Below are 22534 nucleotides of genomic sequence, written 5' to 3'. Positions count from 1 at the left end.
AATTGATTGATTGATTAATGCGTATTTGAAATACGTTCATTGTGCGTTAAAGCTGTTGAGTATTTTTATTCGTATTGTGACAATTAACAGAGAAGCAATCTTTTCCAAAACAACAATTATTGAGTACAATTTTCTATTAGGTTTCTCATTCTCAAGAATTCGTTTCGAAACACCCCCTATGCTTATAAGCCTTAATTGAAGGACAAACGAGTGTTGTGGCTGGTAAAACAGTGAGAATCAAAGGAAAATGCCCTATTTTTTGTAAACAAACCTTTTGAAATCTACTTTTATGTGTGAATAAATATATAGTTGCATATTTTAAAACTATTGTATTTCTTGATGGGTGTGGGTCTTGACTGGCCAACCAGGACTCAATGTATCTCTTCTGACTCATTATTACAGCTTATGAAGAATCAGGATTCGTTTAGAACTAATCGGGCTGTTGTTCCACTTCAGGTAACTACTGGGACTAGATAGTTACTAAGTTAACGGTACGTTACGTAGTTGCTGTACGTAGTTAGTTTAGTTCGAACGTGAGTTTAAGCCGATTTGGCGCGCGATTTAAGCACACACACACCACACATATCATAACGGATCTTTCGCTAGGGCTGGATCGTTGCCGAAGCGATAGTATCTAAATAAATTAAATTTATATATATATAGCTATAGTTATATAGTTACATATTCTATAACTATAGCTCCTGATAAGCAGGGTAAGCACCTAAACTGGACCTAAGCGAACAACAATCGATAGTAATGTCTTCGTATCGATGGCATAGCTAGGGCTGCACAGGCCGTGCCCTACAGCTGACGACGACTTGCACCCACACTATGAGCTTCTTAATGATCCAATATATTTTATAGCCCGTGTGGTTGGACTAATACTAATGCTAACCACCCCAAAAACATTTAGCAATAACGCGTAATAGCCCATGGATTAATATTTTTTTAATTTCCCGATACCCATACCGATATATTGTACACAAACGACAATCGATAGTGTTCTGAGGGTCTATCAATAAATCCGCGACAAATAAAAGAAATAATTTTGCAATCTTACGCCGCACGGACGGTGGCGAGCAACTAATTTATTTATTACTCATTGTGGGTGCCACATATTAGCCAAGCCCAATATCCGCAAGAGGAGCGCTATCGCCCGTGACGCCTCCACTGCTGTTTGGTTCAAAGATTTGTGTGGAAGCGTTGAATAGGGCGCGCGGCAGCGGAAAGGGAATAGAAGGAGGCGGCACCAGAAGCAATCAAGTGGCAATAATAACAACAACAACAGCAGCGTCGTAAGCAAAATGCAAAAAGTTAATTAGTGTGAACGAAATCAAATTGGACGCCCCGAAGTTCACTGCACAGCGTGACACCCGCTGCCTAGTCCTGAGCCCTCCTGGAAGGGGGTGGTGGATTGGGCGCCATGGAATTTGCCGATCTGATAAAGACCCCCAAGCTGGACGGGGTCTTTCTGCACGACCCGCAGCCCCTGCAGCATGCAAATGCAGCAACAGTTGGAACCCTCTGCATCACCGGCCACCATTTGCTGCTCAGTGCGCGGCAGGAGAACAGCCAGGAGCTATGGGTAAGGGTTATACGAGTGTTTCGGCTCCAATGGAGCGTGAAGTTGCTGGCTAATTGAATTGTGTTGTATCCGCAACCCAACCCGCATGCCCTTTTGCCTTCCAGCTGCTGCACAAGGACATCGACTGTGTGGAGAAGAAACCGAGCATGGCCCAGAGCGTTGTCGTTGGGGGCATCATCACGCTCAAGTGCAAGGATTTAAGGATTATTTCCCTGGAGATTAAGTACGCCAAAGAGTTCTTCAACGTGTCCTCCTCCCTGGAGGCGCTCAGTGCAATCCAGAATGCGGAGCTGCTCTACCCGTTCTTCTACCGGCCCATGTACAGCATCCTGGAGGATGGCTACACGATGTTTAGGTAAGTGCTCAGGCAAATTACAACTACAAATTGATGATAATTGAATTTTGCTCTGCCCAGGCCGGAGCTGGAGTTCGCCAAGCTCATCAGTGGCGTGGGCATGGGTGGGGTGTCGTCGCCCAACGTGGCCAACATAACAATTTGCATGCCATCGACGTCATCGTTGAGTGTATGTGCGGGCGCAGGCAGCATACCCCATCCCCTGCAGAATGGCTTTGCGCTGGACGCAGCCGTCGTACTGATGGGGGGCAGTGGCAGTGGCAGTGGTGCCACAGTACCCGCCTGCGAGTGGCGAGTCACCAACATCAACAAAGACTTCAGCGTCTGTGCCACATATGGCGCCACGCTAATTGTACCTAAAGCAATTACGGACGAGCAAATTGTGCTCTCCGCCTCATTTCGGGATGGCGGCCGCTTCCCCGTGCTCAGCTACAGGCACGACAATGGCGTAAGTTAATAGACTTAAATTCGATTCGTGTAATGCAATTTATCCCCTGCCAGGCCACGCTGATGCGCAGCTCCCAGCCCCTGTCCATCCAGGGCATAAAGCGGTGTCGCGCGGACGAGGCGATACTGAACCTTGTGCTGGGACGCAGCAAAAAGGGCTTCATTGTGGACACTTGGGGCAAGGGCAAGTCGAACACGGAAACGGATCTCCATTACTCGCAGTGGAAGAAGGTGAATCGATCGATTGGCAACGTCAGCTCCCCCGCCTCCATACTGGACAGCTTCGCGAAGCTGATCGATGCCTGCAATGACACCGGCTGCAGCACGGATAAATGGCTATCGCGCCTCGAGGGCAGTGGCTGGCTAAGTCTGGTGCTGAACTCCCTGAACGCCTCCTGTGTGGTGGCCCAGTGCCTGGACCAAGAAGGCAGTCCTGTCTTGGTGCATGGCGCCAAAGGCCTGGACTCGACACTGATTGTCACCTCGCTTGTGCAGATAATACTGAATCCCGATTGCCGCACCGTCAGAGGGTGAGCTGGCCACGACAAACCCCATGGCATCAAAGATGATTGTAATTATTCTCCATTTTAGACTGCAGGCTTTGATAGAACGCGAATGGATCCAGGCGGGACATCCGTTCGCCTCTCGTCACCGCTATTCCTGCTACACGCCGCACCAGACGCGCAACAAGACCTCTGGGGCCACCTTTGTGCTGTTCCTGGACTGCATCTACCAGCTGTTCACACAGTTCCCCTGCAGCTTTGAGTTTAGCACGCAGCTGCTGATATTGCTGTTCGAGCATAGCTACTTCTCGCAATACGGCACCTTCCTGTGCGACTCAGAGCGGGAGCGGAACGAATTGAATGTCCACACGCGAACGACCAGCTTATGGTCGTACCTAAATCGGCCAGATGTCCTGCAGACCCTACTAAATCCCCTGTATGAGCCCAATGCTAATGTGATATGGCCATCGGTGGCACCCATTAGCTTGGAGTTGTGGAGCGGTGAGTGATTAGAGCTCAAATATTACTAGCAAATTCTAAGCATTCCCTTTGAAACTGCAGAACTCTATTTGCGATGGGTGATAGATCAGCGCAGCGTGGCAACAGTCATGTCGCAGATACAGGAGCTCGTAACGCGCGAGAAAGAACTCAGAACTCAGGTATGCCATGGTCTATAATTAGATATCCATATGCTTCTTATCTTGTTTCCTCTATGAAGGCCCTCAAACTGCGCAAACAGGCCTTGGAGCTCGGCCAGCAGGTCTGCGCACTCATGAACAATGCAGACACTGCATAGTTTTGGCTACCTCAACAGCTCTCTATCTCTTGCATAATATATACATACACTTATTTTTGATACGTTCTGTTGCCAGATTTCAACAATTATTTAAAAGCAACACTACAATTAAGTCACTAAAAGTTCCATTTACAACAAATTATGCTGAAGAAAGAACCGAATTGATGGATTAAACCATAGGATCTGCTTTTGGATCGAAACAACTCAATTTATAGTAGACATACGAAGATAATGGCTGCTCTCTACTCAGAATCCGCAAAAACTGAAACCTAAAACTGCACATGGCAAAAACTATCAAATGATTAATATTGAGTCAATTTTTGACGCATTTACTTTTATGGAAATTATTAGCACATAAGTTTTTCAACATTAACTTACATATTTATAGTACTTATCAGTGTTTAATATTGGTCTTTAAGCCGCCGATCCGATCAAATTTAGTATTATGAATTTAACTAACAAAAATTTGCCTTTTCAAAACATTTGTATGTACATTTGATTAAATCGGATAAATCTAAAGCTTCAAAAGCGTTTACAGAAAACAAATTATGCTGTGCATGCGTTCGTATAAACATATATATTGTATTGTACATTATACATTTATGCCACATTCGTAAGTGTTATCCATATTGTGTGTTTATTTCGGATTGTGATTGTAACTGAAATCGGAGAAATTTGTATCGTATGTAATTTGTATCTATATTTATATTTCTATTGTGCGTATTTTGTGTAATTAATGTAAAGTGCAATAAATACGTGTTAATTTGCAGAAGTTGCTTACTCTTTCATATTTCTCTTTCTTGGCGCCCAACCTGATGCAGTTCTGTCACCGAAGTGACATGCGGCCACCTGTTGCTTCATGAACTTTATACACAAATTTTAAATTAATATATTTTTGTTTAAACTCATTTGGTTTTGCCGGTTTCTCTAGAGTAAATTGATTTATTTTTCACAGGCTCCCTTGGGACAACCGTCCTTTCACATAGTTTGGACTTATTATTTATTTTCGCTGCTAATACGTGTATAAAAACTCACTTTAATCAAGTAAAAGATTAAAAAAAACTCAAGTTCGTCAACAATAACAAAATAAGTTGTAAGCAAATGTGTTTTTTAGATTAAAGAATGCAAACAGAGCACAGGAGAATAGAGAATGGTACAAAAGGAAAATTGCCCAATGGAAGCTTTCGGCATTGCGCTGGTGGATCCGATCCTCACTGAGCCTCATCCTCCAGGAAGAAGAACTGGCCAGATCGCTTTTGTTCCGTATCCTTGACCGAAGCGTTCTTGTTGATGCGGGGCCTGAAGTTGTTGGGATCGCGACGGAACGTAATGCCCAGAAGTTCGAGGAATCGGTTCATGCCATTCAGCAGCGATTGAGGGGAGAAAGCAGTCGTCTTCACCGAAGGCTGGCCCTCGATTACAATGACACGGTCCGCGAGGTATGTGGCCATAATGAAATCGTGCTCCACCACAAATCCGGTTTTCTTGGCATGCAAAATGTAGCTGCAAAGTGAGCATAGTGTAAATATCAATTGGGTTACGAAACTGTAATCACAATGTGACGTACCGCTTGATAACCTTGGCAGCCACCAGACGCTGCTCTGAGTCCAAGTAGGCGGAGGGTTCATCAATGAGGTAGACATCTGCCGGCTTGCCCAGACAGAGAACCAATGCCACACGCTGCAATTCACCACCGGAGAGGTTCTGCACTTCCTGGTCCATAATCTCCTCGATTTTCATGGGCTTCATCACATCCGCAATGAACTGGGGATGCACATAGGCATCGCGAATCTTATCGTGCAGCAAATGACGAACGTGATTCTGGAATTTCGGGGAAATCTTCTGCGGCTTGTAGGAAATATTGAGCATGGGAAGATCCACCTCGCCATCGGGTTGCAGATTACCGGCCAGCAGCCTAATGAACGTTGTCTTGCCAGTACCGTTCTCGCCGAGCAGCACCAGGATCTCAGAGTCGCTGAAATGACCCTTCTCCACCGTCAGCTCGAACTTGCCCAACGTTTTCACCATTGAGGGGTAAACGTAGTGGTTCATACGCTTGATTTCCTCTTCCGTAGCCGATTCTGACACCTTGAACGTGAGGGACTCTGTGCGGAAACGCATGTTCTCGGTGGGGACAAAGCCGTCCAGGAAAATGTTGATGCCTTCGCGCACCGAGAAGGGCATAGTAACGACGCCGTAACAGCCGGGCACACCATACAGGCAGCAAATAAAGTCCGACAAGTAATCCAGCACAGACAAATCGTGCTCCACTACGATGATGAACCTGGACAGAGACAATTCTGGTTATCGACTGGAGTTCTATCACAGATCTTTCACTTACTTTGTGGGATGCAGCAGCGAACGGATGGTCAAGGCAGCATTCAGACGCTGCTTTACATCCAGATACGAGGACGGCTCGTCGAACATGAAAATATCCGCATTCTGTATGCATACCATGGCAATGGCAAAGCGCTGCAGTTCTCCACCAGAGAGCTGGGAGATCTCACGGTCCCGAATGTGTGACAAGTCCAACATATTGCATATCGATGTCTGCAGTTCGCGCTCATCCTTTTTATCCAGCAAGTCGCCAACAGTACCACGCACTGCCTTGGGGATCTGATCGACGTATTGCGGCTTCACCAGGGCCTTCAGATTGTCTTCCAAAATCTTGGTGAAGTAGTTCTGCAGCTCGGAGCCACGGAAGTAGCTTAGGATGTCCGTCCAGTCGGGTGGGTTGAGATATTTGCCCAAATTGGGCTTCTGCTTGCCCGCCAGAATTTTTAGAGCCGTTGACTTCCCAATACCGTTCTGGCCCACCAAACCGAGCACTTCGCCGGGTCGCGGTATGGGCAGGCGATGGAGCTTGAACGAGTTTTTGCTATACCGATGCGTCGTATGCTTCTCCAGGTTACTGGGCAGGTTGATGATTGTGATGGCCTCAAAGGGACATTTCTGAGGAGGAAATTCGTTACATTACTGAGTGCTCGTGGAGGGCAAGAGGTAAATGACCCACCTTCACACAGATACCGCAACCGATGCACAGCTCCTCGGACAAAGAAGCAATCTTCGACGTGGGTGCCACCTCGATGCAGAGCTTGCCCATGCGCACCACCGGACAGGTCTTCTTGCACTCCTGCCGACAGCGTTTCGGCTTGCACTTGTCATCGCTGACAATGGCAATACGCGTCTGCTTGTCGACCTCCTCGTTGTCTTTTCTGCGCGACATGCTGCAAGGGCAATGAAAATTAGTCCGAGTCTCACGAAATCACTATCAAATCCACGTTGCAAATCGGCCAGACGTCAAAACAAAGCTGGTGCACCGCACGCCCTTGTGGGTGAAGGGGCTGAGGTGGGGAGCCAGCTGCGGGGCTATTTCCACCTATTTAGTGAAAGTATAACCTCAAAGCGTGACGATTTCCACTGCCCATTTTCTCAAAATGTCACAAACTGACCTCTGTCTCATGTGAATGGGCCGACAGTGAACTGATTTGTTATTAATTTACCTGCGAACTAGGCTGAAATTGTTGTAAAACAGACAAACACACGCGTGTCAGCCAAAGTTTCGAAAGAGAGGATACTATCGAAGTCGATAGTACTCATCAGTATCGATATCGTCACCAATGCAGAATTCGGCGTATCGATAGCGGGATTTACTATTTTAATATAAGTTTTAAACTGCAATTTTGATGTCAAACAGCCCCCAAATGCTTCAAAATTTATTCCAGAAAGAAAAATACAATTTTCAGGACTGTCACGCAAAACAAGAGAGATCTTTATCTAGTGTCATGCAAGCATATGCACCACCGATACCTATCGATATTGCACACTGCTCGGGCTGACACCTCTAGTTTTTACACGTCGTTGATTTGGTCTGGTCTGGAAAATATGGTCGTCCAAGAGGAGAATCCCAATTCTGGGAAAAATGTGGAGAAAACTGAAGCTGGGACAGTTGTGGCAGAGCCAGTCAAGATATTTAAGGTTGAGAGTAAGTGCACAGCCCCCCACATACCGGCGCTGGATCCGTTCAACTAAAAAGTTTCTATGCTAATGTACTGAAACTGAACTTTCACTGTCAATTGCAGTACTGCACATGATCAAGGATGCACAGCAGCAGCATGGTCTCCGTCACGGCGACTTCCAGCGGTATCGTGGCTACTGCACCCGTCGTATTCGTCGGCTCCGCAAGGCATTGAAATACCCGCAGGGCGACAAGCGACACTTCAAGCGACGCGATGTAACCCTTAGCCAGTTGACAGGCAAGAAGGCGGATGAACGCTACATTCATATCCCACTGATCAGTGCCGAGCGGGCCTGGGCCTATGCCATGCAGCTGAAACAGGAGTCGAACACGGAGCCGCGCAAGCGTTTCCATTTGATCAGCAAACTGAGGAGGGCGTGCTTCTATGCGCTGCAATTGCAGGAGTTGTGCAATGTAATTAATGGCATAAAATATGGCTTTTCTTATTGTAATCAATGTCTTTCTCTCAGACGGATGCCTTTGATGCCCGCACCAAGCTGGAGTGTGAGGCTTATGTGGCCTGGATGCACGGCAGCCTGCACTTCGAGTTGCAGCTATGGAAGTCAGCCGGTGAGCATTTAAAGCGTGCACAGGTCGTGTACGAGAACCTTGCCGCGGCCTTGCCCGACGATGAGCAGGAACTGTATCGGGCCAAGGTAAACGAGTTTACACCGAATCTGCGCTATTGCGCTTACAACATCAGCGGAGGAGCCAGTGGCGGCGATCTCGATGAGATTCTGGAGCTACGCGCCCAAGGCGTCCTCGAGAACTTGGATGTGCTGGTCAGCCAGACGAAAACCGAGAGCAGCGAGGGACTGCAGACGATTGATTGGCGTGGCCGCAAGGTCACTGTGCGTCCGGAGAAGGTACGACTATTCTTGCTGAGTGCCCAGGAGCTGGACAAGTCGCTGGCCAAGGCAACCAAGCTGGATGCCAAGATAGAGCTGATTGAGCGCATCCTGATGGACTGCAAGGACGCCATACAGGCGGTGCGCGATGAGATTAAGCAGGACCCCAAGCTGCGTTCATTGACAACCGGGCAGACAGTCTCTGGCGTGCAGTATTTACTGGCCTACTTGAGTTACATTCGCCATAGCCGGACACTGCAACGTAATCTGTGCCTTGTGGAGCAGGTAAGGCTACAAATCGTCCAGCACGTGGTGTACACCATTAACGATGATTTTTCTCTGCAGGCCAAGCTCAATTTTGTCGATCCCAACCAGCAGTCGGAAATTGTTGGCGATGGCAAACGCGTACGATCACAGGATCTTGCCCGCCTCTACGAAATCATCTTGCAGAATGTCACCGAGATGCAGCAAATCAACGGCATGGAGGAGGATGCCAAGTATCAAAGTGAGGTGGAGAATCTGGCCATCACCTTCAAGGCCTTCCGCTGCTACTACATTGCTCTGACGCTGATCGATATGAAGAAGTGGAAGGAGGCAGTGGCGCTGTACGAGCGCGCCTCCAACTACGCCAACGAGGCGCTGAAGGGCAAAGCCAGCCCGGAGTTCCAGCAGCAGTCGGAGCTTAAGACGCTCGTGTCCATTATCGATGGCTGCAAGTTCTCTGCCCACGCATACAGTGTGCTGGAGGACGACAACAGCGAGGCCGGCACCACCACAAAGGCGCAGAAAACAACGAAACCGCTCTACGAGCGTCTGTCACAATACAAGGAAGACCAATCGCTCCACACCAAGACACCAAATGTGTTCAAGCTCACCCCCGAGATGGAGCCGATACCGTGCAAGCCGCTCTTCTTCGATCTGGCCATGAACTACGTGGAGTTGCCCTCTCTGGAGGACAAGCTGGAGCCAGAGGGCAAGAAGAGCGCCTCCATTACTGGCTTCGTCAAGGGATTCCTGGGCTGGGGCGGCGGCGGCAACAAGTGAGATTGCATCCAATGGCCCACTCTTCTGGAATTCCACTCATCAATGTTGCACTTATAAAGAGTTCAGACCCATGTCCCAGCGCAGATGTGTCCGCTGTTCTTTATGAGTTCTTTGTTTTGGCTTTTACCCACGCCCGGCTTTTGTATAAACAAAATATTGATTTTCTACGAAACATTTTTAAGTTAAAAAGTGAACAATTATTTGGTAATAAAGGAACCTACAACAGATTACATTACCACTTGGTGGCCCTTTATTGCTCACACTACAACTACACTATAAGATACATTAATCCTAAGAATACATCACTAAGAATACTCTTACATTGCTGTCCTCTGACTCTGTAGATAGCCACGCTCGTAGAACTCCATCGCGAGCTCCTTGATCCGCAAATGGTACTCCGACGTAAGCGTTTGAGTGCATTTAATCTCCTTGCCGGTTAGGTTCTGCTCGCTCATCACATCCAGATTGGGTAGGTTGTTCGGATCAAAGGTGACCGCTGGCAGTATCCACATGCCGATGGCCAGGCCGTAGTGCACCTGCAGCACGTACTCTGAGGTGAGTCGCTGCAACGAGAACGTGTCGCATAGCACATCCAGTTGCTTTGCCGCCGGCGTGTGCTTGAGCTGTTGATTCAGTTCGTGGGCCAGGGCCTCCGCATAGGCAGCCAGCAGAGTGTCCGTATGGTCATCCCTCAGACGCCTACGCGTACTCGTATAGATGAAGTGGAGTATATCGAAGACGGGCGAAGTGCGGCGCATGGCCTGCAGGTCGAAGAAGATGACTTCCTCGGGCTGGGAGCGGAACATGATGTTGTTCACCCACAGATCCCCATGGCAGATAACACTGAATGGCGCCTCTGCTGCCGCGTTTATATTCCGCTGCAGATGCTCGAAGAGCGTCGGTCGGAGTTCCTCAATGAGGCAGATGGGTGTGGTCAGACTTCCATCTGCATTCGAGGAGCTGAGACTGTCCAAGGCCTGCTGCACAGAGGTGTCCAGTATGGTGGAATAGAACTCGGCCGCTTCCTCACAGTAGACAATCTCACTCATGTGCTCGACCTGAGCGGCGAACAAGGCAGACTCAAGCTGCTGGGCAGCCAGGGAGGCGGCATGCATTTGTGCCAGTTTCTGAAAGGACGATCTTTAATTATGCGGCAGTGGCATGTCAGTCCTCACCTTCATCACCAGCAGGCAGTGCCCCAGCTCCAGCCCTTCCAGTCGATTCCTCATCCGGTAGCCCAGAGCCTTCAGATCCTGCAGCACAATGATGGGCTCCCCGGTCTCGCTCTGGTCGTGGCTCTCGGCGATGTGGCACAGCGGGAACAGTGACTGCTGGCTGTAGCGACGGAGCAGCGGCACCAGATGCCGGTAGGCGTTTATCTCATTGCTGAAGGCCTCCTCGCAGCGGTATAGCTGCCGGCGTGACAGACTCGCAATCTGACGCTTCACAATAACCGTAACTAATGGGAGGAGGAGGAGGGAGGAGAAACCAAAGAGCAGCAAATAGCATGAGAGAGCGTAACGGAACGGAACAGCTGACGTTTGTTTACGCCGCGTAGTAAAATTTATGAATGAAATGCCTCGCACACACACACACACACATGTACTCTCTCTCTCCGCAGAGAGAGAGAGAGAGAGAGGTAAAGAGCGAGCGCGTGTGCGTGCTGACCTTTAGCGAATCTATATTACGTATACGTAGACGTATGGGTGGTGCAAGTGCAATGCATTTAGAATGCGTGGAACAAGGTCACTTCACTCGACGCCCGCCGCTGGCTCTGACGCTCAGCAAAGCAAACAAAAATGAACAAACAAACTGCATGGAATGGACTATTTGATGCCCTCTGCAGAGCTTGTGGTTTACCCGCTTCCCTGGTTGCTGGCTGCTGCTGCTGCTGCTCCTGCTCCTGATCCTGGCTTATGGTCACCCGCTTCACCACGGACATGTAGTTGTCGCCGCTGCTGCTGCCCGCACTGCACGCGATGTGGTCAATGCTAAAGGACACCAATTTGTTTCGGCTGAACAACTGCCGCAAATGCTCGACATTCTCCTCGTATTGATTGATGACGCCCATGGTGACGGCCATTGCCATTGCCATGCCGCCGCCGCCGCCGCCATTCGAAGGTCCTGCTGTTGGTGGAGCGGCAGCCATTGTCTCCATTTCGCTTGACTGATTGATTGGTAATGGCTGTTGTGGCTCTGGCTGGGAAGCTGCTGCCGAAATAAGTAGCCGCATACAGTTTCAGCCTCTGCAGCATTTTCTTGGGACCTGCTTAGACATGACACACATCCGAATTGAGGGCAGGTCACTTTTTTTATTAATTGTACCAAAATGTCAGTTGTTCTTCTTTTCCCTCTATGTGGTTTTATTTTGGGGTACGGGTACGGGTACGGGTAGGCGGTTCTGCTTGGTTAGCACTTTTGTGCAAAAAGCGACAGAGAGACGACACACCACCGCGCGCCGAACTGCACGGCGAACAACTGAGTGAATCGCTGCTTTGCTATGGTTTATCCAATTGCAGTTCTCCGCACTGCACTGCACTGCAGTTTTTCTCACATTCTCACGACTGCATGGCGTCACCTGGCGGACAGTGGCCGCAAATGAGCATGCCTCTGGCTCTCTCAGTTCTCAATTGGAAATGGAATTGACTTTTGAAAGCCGGTAAACAGTGGATGTGGATGTGTTGGTGCATGTGGTGTCTACCTACCTACCCCTGCCTCGTTCAAGGTCACATCCGAGCACTTTCACTTGCCGGGGAGTGGTGGCGGCACTTGGTGCGTATACGTAATGTGTTGCCTGCCTGCCTGCCTGCCCAAAGCGGATGTTGTTGCTCGCACGCCGCATTGCCCCGATAGAGTCGTTTGCATTGGGACCCGACCCGGCCACAAATGCTTGCACTTGAAATTACATCGGACGTCCTTGGTGGGCGCGCTGCGTGTGGGTCGAGGCAGTTTACGAGTCTAATAAATAAATGCAAAGCATTTCTAATTCATGGAAATGGTTTCTTATAAACATTTTCGATGGCATACGATGCTCATCTCGATTCTGGTTGGTCTTTAGCCCAGACAAAGCCTAATAAAGTTCAAAGACCAAGCTCATTAACAGCAGACAATGCACGGGGTCGGATTGGATCGGGCAATTTGTTTATTTAATATGCAACTACAAATGTGGCTAAATGGCCATTAATTAAATATCAAATTCGCCACGGCCAATAAATGAGCGACCACTCCCTGAGACCCAAACGACCCAAACGAAGCCCAGACAGACAATGTAAATACCAAACCTCAAGCCAAGATACGCACCTGAGCTCGGGAAAGTTCAAGGCTGTACTCAGCCAGCAATCAGTGTGCAGGCCAAAAACTCCCGCGTCTAATGCTTCCGCCTTAACAGATCAGATCAGATCGGTTGGATCGGTTGAATAACCCCAAATTAATAACCATAGCAAATTAGGGTCAAACATGTGCAACCACCAGACTCAGATTCAGATTCAGATTCCTGATCGGATTCAGAGTCACAGTCAGAGGCGGGCATTAATTTCAGGGTCAATCACACTTTCAAAATCGCACATTGTTTCGTTTTGGATTCTAACCAAACCCGTCAATCACCCAACTGAACATTGTAATCTTTGTACTCGAGTATCTCGTACTCGAACTCGAACTCGTATCTGTAGCTGTGCGACTTTTGCCATGCGTAACCGCTGCCGGCAGGCAACGCAACGCAACGCAACGCGACCTTTTTTGGGGGGCATTTTATGGAGCATGAGAAACGGAGACACCGATATCATTGCTTTTAATTGCTCAAGCATATTGCCTAGGCCTAGGTCACTTGCAATTGCACTCGAATCGAGCGTAAAAGTAGCTCTGAATCTCTCCCCCATCCGCTCTGGCCATAATTAACTTAATAAAATTTAAAGCAGCCCGCCAGTAAACAACACACAACAAAAACCCAACTTGACTCATTTTCTGGTGGCCTGGCTCAGAGACATGACTTTGAGCGTGTTTGGGTGCTGCGCTGCGACTCGAAGCCGAGCTTGAGTTCAACTCGTTTCTGTGGCATTCAACGGCAAGCGAATAAAAGTTCGCTGCCGCGTTATTCTATGATCAGTTTACAGTCTCAACTTCACGCAGACCCAGGTGTTCCAGTTTCAGTTTCATTTTCGGTTCAAGTGTTTCTCCTAATCCTAATCCTCAGCCAAATCCAAATCCAAACCCGAATCCGAATCGATGTGAGTGCAGTGTGCGTGGGTGTATCGCTATAAAGAACCGAAATTATACCATGGTAGCGTATGTGTGTGGGATCTTAGCCTTGACTTTGGCGTGGACTCTCCACTGTGAATATGTAAATGCATTTTTATGGCGCATAATTACCAGTGACTACGCCTGTACAGTGGCCGCTCCAAAAGTGCACCCAATCAAGAGTATAAAACCATTTACAATGCTCGAGAATCTTTTTACCACCCCCCCAAATATCTATAAACGATGCCATTGCCAATCCCTGAGAGCCCACTGTATCGCCATCTAGAGAGCATTTGATTGCTTTGTTCAATTTAAATTGGAACACTCCACGCTTGACAATTAAAGCTTGCCATTCAGCTCGCTGCCAGTCGAATTCTTATCAATAAAAAAGCCAGTTCCAGTTGCAAAAAGTTCATGGATTAGCAGCAACTGGATCGCTGCGTTACAAGCCAAGATCTCTGGGCTCTGCAGCGGCCCCTTCCACTCCGCGGGTCCCCGCCATATGCGATAATTGATTTTCCTGCACATAATTTATGACGCACGAAACTGACAGCCGACTTGTAGATTAAAAACTGCCACTGACCAGCGGCAATAAATATGTCCGTATCAGTTTATTAGAACGTTAACAATAATGCCAACTCCTTCTCCATCCCCTTCACACCCTCATCGAACTCCTTGTAGCTCCATCATGTTGACTGCCTGCCAAGTCGCGTTCTTCGCTGGATGCCTCGCTCTGGCATTGAGCTGTGTCCAGGCTCAGTTCTTCTACCATCAGGCATTGGGTAGTCTGCCTTCGACACACTCGTATGAGCCGGCCAATCCATACCAGGGATATGCCACTGCCGATGCTCATCCCTCGGTGGTGCGCAACGCCCAATGGGAGTCGGAGCTTCCTGCCGAGCTGTCGAAGAGTGCACGATTCTTCAATGATCCGGTCATAGCCGCCAATCTGGCCAAGGCGTCGCTCCTCACCACAAAGGAAATGGCCGTAGTGCATCGCGAGGCGGAGAAAATTCCAAGGGACCAGGTCTATAAACTATTCAAGAATGCCGGCTGGCTGAGTCGCAGATAGAAATGCACTCACAGATGTAGGAATCTACTGAGAAGAATGGAGTTCCGTTTCCCACGTGCCTTGTTGTATTTTAGTTTGTAAATTGTTAATATATTGTACATACATACATACATAAAGATAAAACATTATTTTTAATATGAATTTCGATTGGGTGGATTGACACCGGGGGGAACTTAATAAAGTTCCACATAAAAGGGCTTTTTACACAAAGATTTTGCTGGATATAGCTGATGCTGATGTAGAGGAGGGAGACACAATGAATCACTGCACAAACAGCTCGGCCCCATTGCCCGGGAGTGTGGCAAACACAACCTCGTTGAAATCATTTGGCTGATGGCGCTCCAAGAGATGGGGCGGCAACTGAGCATAGTAGTCCCGCTTTAAAGCCTTTATGTACACCTCAGCCTCCTCCTGGGAATCGCACATGGCCACAATGCAGCCACCCCAACTGAAGGAATACGATTTGGTGAGACTCTGAGGGATAGGGATAGGGATAGGTCATGGTGCTGTTACTCACCCGGCTCCTGTAACGCGAGCGCTGACATTCTGCTTTTCGGATATGGCAATCAGACGCTCCACATCTGGATGGGAGCATTCATAGAGCTCGCGCAGACTCTCGTGAGATTGTCGCATGAGCAGCCCCAATTTCTTTACATCTTCCTCGCTGCTACGTTCCGCTAGCTGCTCACAAATCTTACGGAACTTGGCCACGCGTCCAGATTCTGTGGGAATGCCATAAAATATACAACTCTCAAAGCATAACCTTGGGTCCGGTCCACTTACCCTGAATAACATGCAGGGCACGCTGGCGCAGCTTAAACTCCTGCATGTGCTGCGTGTTGGCCGTGAGGAACTTGGTCTCCAGCTCCTGCTCTGTGATTCCCCATTCCTGGCAGATATCGGCTCGCGTATAAACCCATTTAGTCAGCTTCTCTTTAATTAAATTCTCAAACGTCTCATTGTCCATGCCGCAGGCCTCCTCCAGGTCAATGAACCGGACGATGCTCTGCCAATTGCTTAGATTCTTGTGCCTGGCCAGCCAACGCGTTGCCAGGCGGCACTCAACCACACGCTCATTGTAGTCGGACGAGGCAGCCTTGTTCTTCTGCGCCAAACTGTTGGCCACCACAAAGCACTTGCCTGCCGGTAGGGTTACCGGGGTGCCATTGAGCTTTGGATGGAATTCGATGTGATGAGCACAGCCTTCGCGGCCCAAGTAGGCAATGGCCTGGTCCATGCCTCCGCTATGGGTGCCAATGTACTGCTCACACTTGGCCGAAATGGACGCCAGCTCCTTGCGATCCAGCTGCATGCCCTGGACATGCGCTGTGGCCAGCACAGAGGAGCTAACCATGGCACTGGAACTGGACAGACCAGCGGCCAGAGGAACATTTCCGTCGACTGCAATGCGCATTCCGATGGGACTAAATTTCTTGCTGCCCAGCTTTTCTTCAATGCCTCTGACGCCGCACATGAAGTATTTATACCATGCCGGTCCCCCAGGTAGTGGCAGCTCAACGCTAGAACGTAACTCGTTAGTCATCTATTAATTTTGGGGAAATAATCACCCACCTGAGGTTTTTCAAGTCACACTCAAAGTTCTGGAAATGGGCCTGGTCCAGATTGCGCAGCTGCAATTGATGCTTTGTGGGATTACTGCCCACTGCCAGCACAATGCTTTGCGTGACGGCCATGGGGAGCACGGAGTAGCCGCAATAGTCCACATGCTCGCCTATAATGTTTACCCTGGGTAAAGATGCCATCCGTTATAGGAATGATTGAAATACAAATGGAAAGGACTCACCGTCCTGGCACGCGAACAAAGAAATCAGGCTCTGCACCAAACTGTTCCTTGAAAAAGGCTCGCACTTTTTGCAGGCGGTCATAAATTTTGGCCTGTGGATTCAGCTTCTGTTGGGCAACGATCTCGATCCCGGGACCCAGAATGTCACCAGCTCCATTTCCATTGGCAGACATGTTTACCTGCAAAACAGATAAAAACGTTTAATTATAAACCCTTTTTGTGGTTGTTTTTCAGCTGGAGCGTCGAACCGTAAACGTGTCGCAACCAAACAGTCATAACTCGTTAAGTCGAAAACATATTTAAATGCTGATTAGCCACAATAAATGTGTAACACACACACACCCCCGTCAGGGGGTGCAAAAAAAAAAAGTAATCTGATAATCTCACCTTATCAGAATGTCAAAACATCCATTAACACAACTGATTGTCTAACATGCCGCTTATCAGTTGGGGAAGTTTTGTTTCACTGTGGAGCCATTTAAGTAATTTAAGGCGAATTTAAGTCTTAATTGAGACAAACAAGTGCAATTGCCGGCATTTGAAAGAGAATTTGGGGGAGAGAGAGAGATAGAGAGAGAGAGGATAACAGCTGATATGCAACGTTGCCATACTCTATCAGTGCAATGCACGATACCGGTTTCGTACTTACTTACCCAATATATTCTTATCGTTCTTTTTATAGGTCACAAAACACTTGAAGAAGCGCCTGGCGCGTTATCAGAGGAAAAGTTTTAGTTGTGTTATTGGTGCGACCGCTACGAGTTCCAACCAGCAAATGCGTGATTCCGGCCTGCACCGTTTCCGTTTTGTTTAGCCTGGGAATGAGTATGTATGTGTAGGAGTATATGTATGTACATGTCTATATTCTGAAATCAGCAACGCAACTGGTTGAAAGTATTGTTTACATATTGTTAACCGCTAACTAGGTTACTGTAATGTATACTTTTCTTGTTCTTATCAACTAATGGATTTAATACTAATGTATGGTTTTTAAAAACAGATGGTTTTTCCATAGCGGAATCATTAGTTTTTGAAGTATTTGCTAAGGTGATCATTCAAAGTGAGAAGTGACCCGCCCTTACCTTTCAAACATTTTTAAATTCTTGGCGCTGCCAGACAACAGACAACTAATCGATCACTACTCGAATTTATCGCACACAAATACCGATATTTTAATTTTACCATGTAAGCAAAATGGATTTTTGTTTTTAGGGCTGCCAGATCAGTTCAAAGCGAATCGGTAATGAAACGGGTCACAAAATATAATGGTGTGGCAGCCCGCAGAAACTACGAATTGCACGAGTCTGGCAGCCCCAGCAACAACAATGACGTCTCTGGGTGGTAAGGGTATGGGTTTGGTCGTTTTTGTTTGAACTCCAATAAAAAGGAGTTCTCAAAGCTAGCCAATATTGTACAAAATTGATTGAGGAATCGGATAAAATTATTTGTTTATGGCTGAGAGGGCCAACTAGCTAGTAATATTAAACCGAATATCAAAATTGACGAATTTCATATCACAAAATATCATTGTATGGCAGCCCGCAGCAACTACGAATTGTACGAGTCTGGCAGCGCCACAAAACGACGTCACATTCGTTTTATGTTGTTTTTGTTTGATCCTTAATATGTAAATAATCCAATAAAAAAGACATCTGAAAACTTACCAATCCTCAACAAAATCCATTGGGGAATTGGATAAAATTATTTGTTTGTGGCTGAGAGGGCCAACTTGCTAGTAATATTAAACTGAATATCAAAATTGACGAATTTCATATCACAAAATATCACGGTATGGCAGCCCGCAGCAACTACGAATTGCACGAGTCTGGCAGCGCCACAAAACGACGACAAATTCGTTTTATGCTGTTTTTGTTTGAACCTTAATATGTAAATAATCCAATAAAAAGGACTTCTGAAAACTTGCCAATCTCTTAAAAAATATATGCATCTATCGGATAAAATTATTTTTTTAGGGCTGAGAGTCCCAGCTAGCTGGTAATATTAAACGGAATATCAAAATTATGGAATACGATTTCAATAAATAAAATATAACGTTAACCCATTGTCGACCAGGGGGTATTTAGTATTTCCACGAAATTTATGTAATTAAACATATTTTACGCATTACAGGTGAAAGATATTGGTGGTCATTTTTGTTTTGTAAGTAAAGAGGAGGAAGGAGCTACAAGCAGCCTTTACAAACAGTATTATTTTCCGGAACTTAACTCTAGGTTTTTAACTGTTTAAATTAAAGGGGGTTTTGGAGGGTTAAGTTCGTTCACTGCGAGATAGATTTATTTAGTTATTTTGAAAACAATTCCAAGCAACAGAAGTCCTGCACTTGATTTATCCCAATTGTTGCGTATTACTGCGGAGACAATCGAGCGCAATGTCGAGCTTACAGCGAACCATGCTCAAGGGCAAATTGCCACCCACCATTCCGAGCGGACGCATTGGTAGAGCGTAAGTTTTTGCTAGGATGCTGCTATTGCGTGGGAGGGGGGAGGGATACACCTACTATGCAGTAGAATGGCAAGCATCCAATTAATACCCAAATTGGTTAATTGCAGAGACTCCTTCAAGAAGTCGCGCATACGTGACTACAAGCCGGGCATGTGGAACGAGTTCTTTGCCGAAAAGGAGGATGTCACGGTGGATGAGCAGCGAACTTTTCGTGTCTATCGCACCAAGAAGCCCGAAAAGCCGGGCCCCGTTATATTGCTACTACATGGCGGTGGCTACTCGGCACTCACCTGGGCGCACTTTTGTGTATGTATTCCGCAGCTGTTTTTTGCCTGCGTGTCTGGCAGATGAGATTATAATTCCATTATTCATTTAACTTTCAGTCGGAGGTGACGAGCATGATACACTGCCAGTGCCTGTGCATTGACCTGAGAGGCCACGGGGACAGCAAGGTGGACGACGAGGATGACCTCTCGGCAGATACGTTGTCAAAGTGAGTGGTAGTCCTTGATGGGAGGTCCGGTGTTCGTTAGTATTGATTTTTTGACCATCCCAAGGGATATTGGCGATTTGATACTTAAACTGTATCCAGAGGAAGTGCCACAACTCTTTTTGGTTGGCCACTCCATGGGAGGCGCCATTGCAGTCCATTTCGCGTCCATGTCATTGGTGCCCAATCTAATCGGCATCACCGTCATCGATGTTGTTGAGGGCACGGCCATGGAGGCGTTGGCCAGCATGCAAAGCTTCCTCCGCTCCCGTCCAAAGTATTTCCAGAGTATTCCCAATGCAATCGAATGGTGCATAAGGAGCGGACAGGTGCGCAATGTGGACAGTGCCAAAGTCTCAATGCCCGGGCAGATAATCAAGTGAGTGCGCTCGTAGGTTCCATAGCCATATCTCATAAATGCCTGACCGCCTCGCCCATTTTCAGCTGTGCAACGAATCAGCTGGCAACGAATGACCTGCCTTTACCCGATGACGTGCTGGAGGAGGCGCATCAGACCAGCATGTTTCCAAATTCGTTTAGCATTTCCGAAGATGAAGAAGTTTCGCCTCCGGGTGATGGCGAGGAAGGCAGCGTCGACGGTGCCGCAGCTGGCGCTGACTTTAAGAAACCCATCACGACCAAAGAGGCGACTGAAGCTGCCAGGAAGTAAGCTCTTTAAACACACAGACGCCAGGTATTTTAACACACTTTTTCTTCAGTTACACTTGGCGTATCGATCTGTCAAAGTCGGAGAAGTACTGGGTGGGCTGGTTCTCAGGCCTGAGCGACAAGTTTCTCAATCTTCGTTTGCCCAAGCAACTTCTCTTGGCCAGCATAGACGGATTGGATCGGACCTTGACCGTTGGCCAAATGCAGGGTCGCTTCCAAATGCAAGTCTTGGCACGCTGCGGGCATGCCGTGCACGAGGACCGTCCACACGAGGTTGCCGAGGTCATTAGCGGCTACTTGATACGCAATCGTTTCGCAGAGGCGGCTAGCGAATTCCGCTGCCACATGCCGTCGTGTTGAGCGAATCGCGAGGGTCGCATCTATGGTTGAGCACAAGCAAAGGGTCACAAATATCTATTTTTGAATGGAGCATTAAAACTTTGAACTAACAGATGCGTGCATAACGTATATATATATATATACAAGAACAACCACAACAGGTAGAGCGTAGGAACAGATATATATATATGGTAGCTGTATATTCTATATATGCATATACACATACTTATACTTCAGTAACTTATTCGATATTTTTAATTAAATTTATGAATTTTTAACATCGTACTTTATGCTCATTTTGCCAAAATCCCATGCAGGAGAATTCTTTGAGTTTGGGCTTCTTACATTGTTAAAAATGTGTGTATTAAATATGTGCCAGATCGAATGAAATTTTAACGGAATCGAAATTATACAAATGCTAAAAGGTTGAATAAAGCTATTATTAATCAAATGTTAACTGAAAGTCCCCACAAAATTATCAATTTGGAACATACACTACGAGTAACTTGGCATTTATTGAATTGGTTTTATTCGTTTCTCTGGGTGCGCCCAATAGGGTCAAAAGCAACATTTAACACATAGATTATATAACAGTTTAACACAGTTAGTCGACGAAACGGTAGCCACCCATAGACTTCATCTTGATCTTGGACTCCAAGGCCTGGATGCGATGCAGGCGCTCGGATATCTGATCGCGAATCTCCTGTCGATATTTCTTGCCCTGGCCCAACGACTCCATTTCGGTCAGCCACATGGCGCGCTCGTTGATCTGATCCAAGACTGCAATGGAAAGGAATTGAACTACGATCCCAATCGGAAGCGTCTCTCCACTTACGTTCGTTTATTATATCCTCCTCTGTTACGAGCGGCTCCTCACGCGGACGTCGCAGCGGTTTCACGGCCGGATCGGCCAGATGTGTGCCAGCCATGGTAAACTGCAGCTGGGACTTGGCCTTCTCCCCGGCCATGCGATTGTCTGTGGGTGGGCGGTAGTAGCTTGTGTGGTAGGCACCACTGGCCTCAATTTGGCGCAGATTCTTGCGCTTGGCATTGCGAGCGCGATCGAGAATGGCCAACGTCTCCTTGTCTGGGTCGTTGTTGGTGTTTGGACGCGGCGGCTTGGGCAGCGGCAATGGCTCTCCATTGCGCAGGCTCTCATCGATTTGCTTACGCATCAATATGGACATCTTGGACTCCTTGACGAGCACTGAGGGAATTCGAAACTGGTAGAACCGCACAATAACGGGTAAGGACAGACGCGTCTGATGGTACTTACGACGAATCAGTTCAGAGGTCTCCTTGCTGTACTTCACCTTGGTTGAGTGAAAGGCTCCAGAACCGCCCGGTGCAATGCGCTCACTTGGCCACATAGGCAACTTCTCCGTGCTGCTGCCTTGTTCGCCATCCTCCTGCTGCTCTTGCTGCTCCACCTTCAACGCACCCGGCAGCGCCTTTAGCTGCACATTGTTAAAGCGATGTCGGCTCATTCTGTAAATCTAGGAAATTTAGCTTGGGAAAAATTATAGAATATTGCTGAACGTTTTCGTGTGCTAGCTTCGATACGAAGTATCCCAGTCGAGTTGTGAGTTTGATTTACGCCCAAACAACAGGGGGGCCCAGACGCATGGCAACCTTCGTTGTTAGGTTGTGGGGGAATCAAGTAAACAGTGAGAGCGGTTTTAATTCTCGAAATAATTTATTTAAAATAAATATATATATGGTAGGTATTGTATGTGTGTATATGTGTAGGGTAGGTACACGCTTGGTTTGGGGGCTCACATTTGATAAGCTGCAGGCCCTTCTCTCGCTCTCTCTCCGTCTCGGCAAACATTCAACATGCCCTGCCACCTGCCTCCACTCCGCTTCGT

General features: G+C 47.6%; 8 protein-coding genes across 9 annotated transcripts; 4 read left to right on the top strand and 4 right to left on the bottom strand.

Moving 5' to 3' along the window:
* The first annotated feature begins 999 nt into the window (after nucleotides 1–999).
* Nucleotides 1000–4458, top strand: LOC111068499 (myotubularin-related protein 9). The gene is made up of 7 exons (XM_022357991.2): nucleotides 1000–1585; nucleotides 1690–1940; nucleotides 2001–2388; nucleotides 2442–2917; nucleotides 2979–3391; nucleotides 3452–3549; nucleotides 3609–4458. Exons 1-7 carry the CDS (start codon nucleotides 1424–1426, stop codon nucleotides 3684–3686), a joined length of 1866 nt encoding a protein of 621 aa, XP_022213683.1. The 5' UTR covers nucleotides 1000–1423; the 3' UTR covers nucleotides 3687–4458.
* Nucleotides 4459–4773: 315 nt separating this feature from the next.
* On the bottom strand, nucleotides 4774–7335 carry LOC111068500 (protein Pixie). Its single transcript, XM_022357992.2, has 5 exons — nucleotides 7190–7335; nucleotides 6700–6913; nucleotides 6028–6638; nucleotides 5254–5970; nucleotides 4774–5189 (listed from the first exon to the last, which is right to left on the bottom strand). Exons 2-5 carry the CDS (start codon nucleotides 6910–6912, stop codon nucleotides 4898–4900), a joined length of 1833 nt encoding a protein of 610 aa, XP_022213684.1. The 5' UTR covers nucleotide 6913; nucleotides 7190–7335; the 3' UTR covers nucleotides 4774–4897.
* Nucleotides 7336–7526: 191 nt separating this feature from the next.
* On the top strand, nucleotides 7527–9826 carry LOC111068498 (signal recognition particle subunit SRP68). The gene is made up of 4 exons (XM_022357989.2): nucleotides 7527–7671; nucleotides 7769–8118; nucleotides 8175–8837; nucleotides 8898–9826. The coding sequence occupies exons 1-4, from the start codon at nucleotides 7572–7574 to the stop codon at nucleotides 9594–9596; spliced, it is 1812 nt and encodes a 603-aa protein (XP_022213681.2). The 5' UTR covers nucleotides 7527–7571; the 3' UTR covers nucleotides 9597–9826.
* Nucleotides 9795–11929, bottom strand: LOC111068501. Its single transcript, XM_022357993.2, has 3 exons — nucleotides 11457–11929; nucleotides 10772–11055; nucleotides 9795–10723 (listed from the first exon to the last, which is right to left on the bottom strand). Exons 1-3 carry the CDS (start codon nucleotides 11827–11829, stop codon nucleotides 9914–9916), a joined length of 1467 nt encoding a protein of 488 aa, XP_022213685.2. The 5' UTR covers nucleotides 11830–11929; the 3' UTR covers nucleotides 9795–9913.
* Nucleotides 11930–13710: 1781 nt separating this feature from the next.
* LOC111068582 lies at nucleotides 13711–15024 on the top strand. The gene is made up of 2 exons (XM_022358140.2): nucleotides 13711–13819; nucleotides 14511–15024. Exon 2 carries the CDS (start codon nucleotides 14518–14520, stop codon nucleotides 14899–14901), a length of 384 nt encoding a protein of 127 aa, XP_022213832.2. The 5' UTR covers nucleotides 13711–13819; nucleotides 14511–14517; the 3' UTR covers nucleotides 14902–15024.
* On the bottom strand, nucleotides 15012–17536 carry LOC111068581 (N-acetylgalactosamine kinase). 2 transcript variants are annotated; one of them, XM_022358139.2, is made up of 7 exons: nucleotides 17359–17536; nucleotides 17093–17209; nucleotides 16706–16884; nucleotides 16474–16647; nucleotides 15685–16421; nucleotides 15419–15623; nucleotides 15012–15349 (listed from the first exon to the last, which is right to left on the bottom strand). In XM_022358139.2, the coding sequence occupies exons 3-7, from the start codon at nucleotides 16876–16878 to the stop codon at nucleotides 15163–15165; spliced, it is 1476 nt and encodes a 491-aa protein (XP_022213831.1). In that variant the 5' UTR covers nucleotides 16879–16884; nucleotides 17093–17209; nucleotides 17359–17536; the 3' UTR covers nucleotides 15012–15162. The 2 variants fall into 2 exon arrangements, with proteins under 2 accessions (XP_022213831.1, XP_022213830.1); XM_022358138.2 differs by lacking the exon at nucleotides 17093–17209 and having other exon boundaries at nucleotides 17359–17535.
* A 1430-nt stretch (nucleotides 17537–18966) lies between these two features.
* On the top strand, nucleotides 18967–21117 carry LOC111068611 (protein phosphatase methylesterase 1). The gene is made up of 6 exons (XM_022358210.2): nucleotides 18967–19168; nucleotides 19276–19474; nucleotides 19552–19661; nucleotides 19726–20037; nucleotides 20103–20324; nucleotides 20378–21117. The coding sequence occupies exons 1-6, from the start codon at nucleotides 19095–19097 to the stop codon at nucleotides 20685–20687; spliced, it is 1227 nt and encodes a 408-aa protein (XP_022213902.1). The 5' UTR covers nucleotides 18967–19094; the 3' UTR covers nucleotides 20688–21117.
* Nucleotides 21118–21182: 65 nt separating this feature from the next.
* LOC111068612 (UPF0193 protein EVG1 homolog) lies at nucleotides 21183–22265 on the bottom strand. The gene is made up of 3 exons (XM_022358211.2): nucleotides 21943–22265; nucleotides 21502–21873; nucleotides 21183–21446 (listed from the first exon to the last, which is right to left on the bottom strand). Exons 1-3 carry the CDS (start codon nucleotides 22151–22153, stop codon nucleotides 21271–21273), a joined length of 759 nt encoding a protein of 252 aa, XP_022213903.1. The 5' UTR covers nucleotides 22154–22265; the 3' UTR covers nucleotides 21183–21270.
* Nucleotides 22266–22534: the final 269 nt, after the last annotated feature.

The sequence above is a fragment of the Drosophila obscura genome, unplaced genomic scaffold (genome assembly GCF_018151105.1).
Source record: "Drosophila obscura isolate BZ-5 IFL unplaced genomic scaffold, ASM1815110v1 contig_1, whole genome shotgun sequence".
Lineage (NCBI taxonomy): Eukaryota > Metazoa > Arthropoda > Insecta > Diptera > Drosophilidae > Drosophila > Drosophila obscura.
This window is presented reverse-complemented; position numbering and strand designations above follow the sequence as displayed.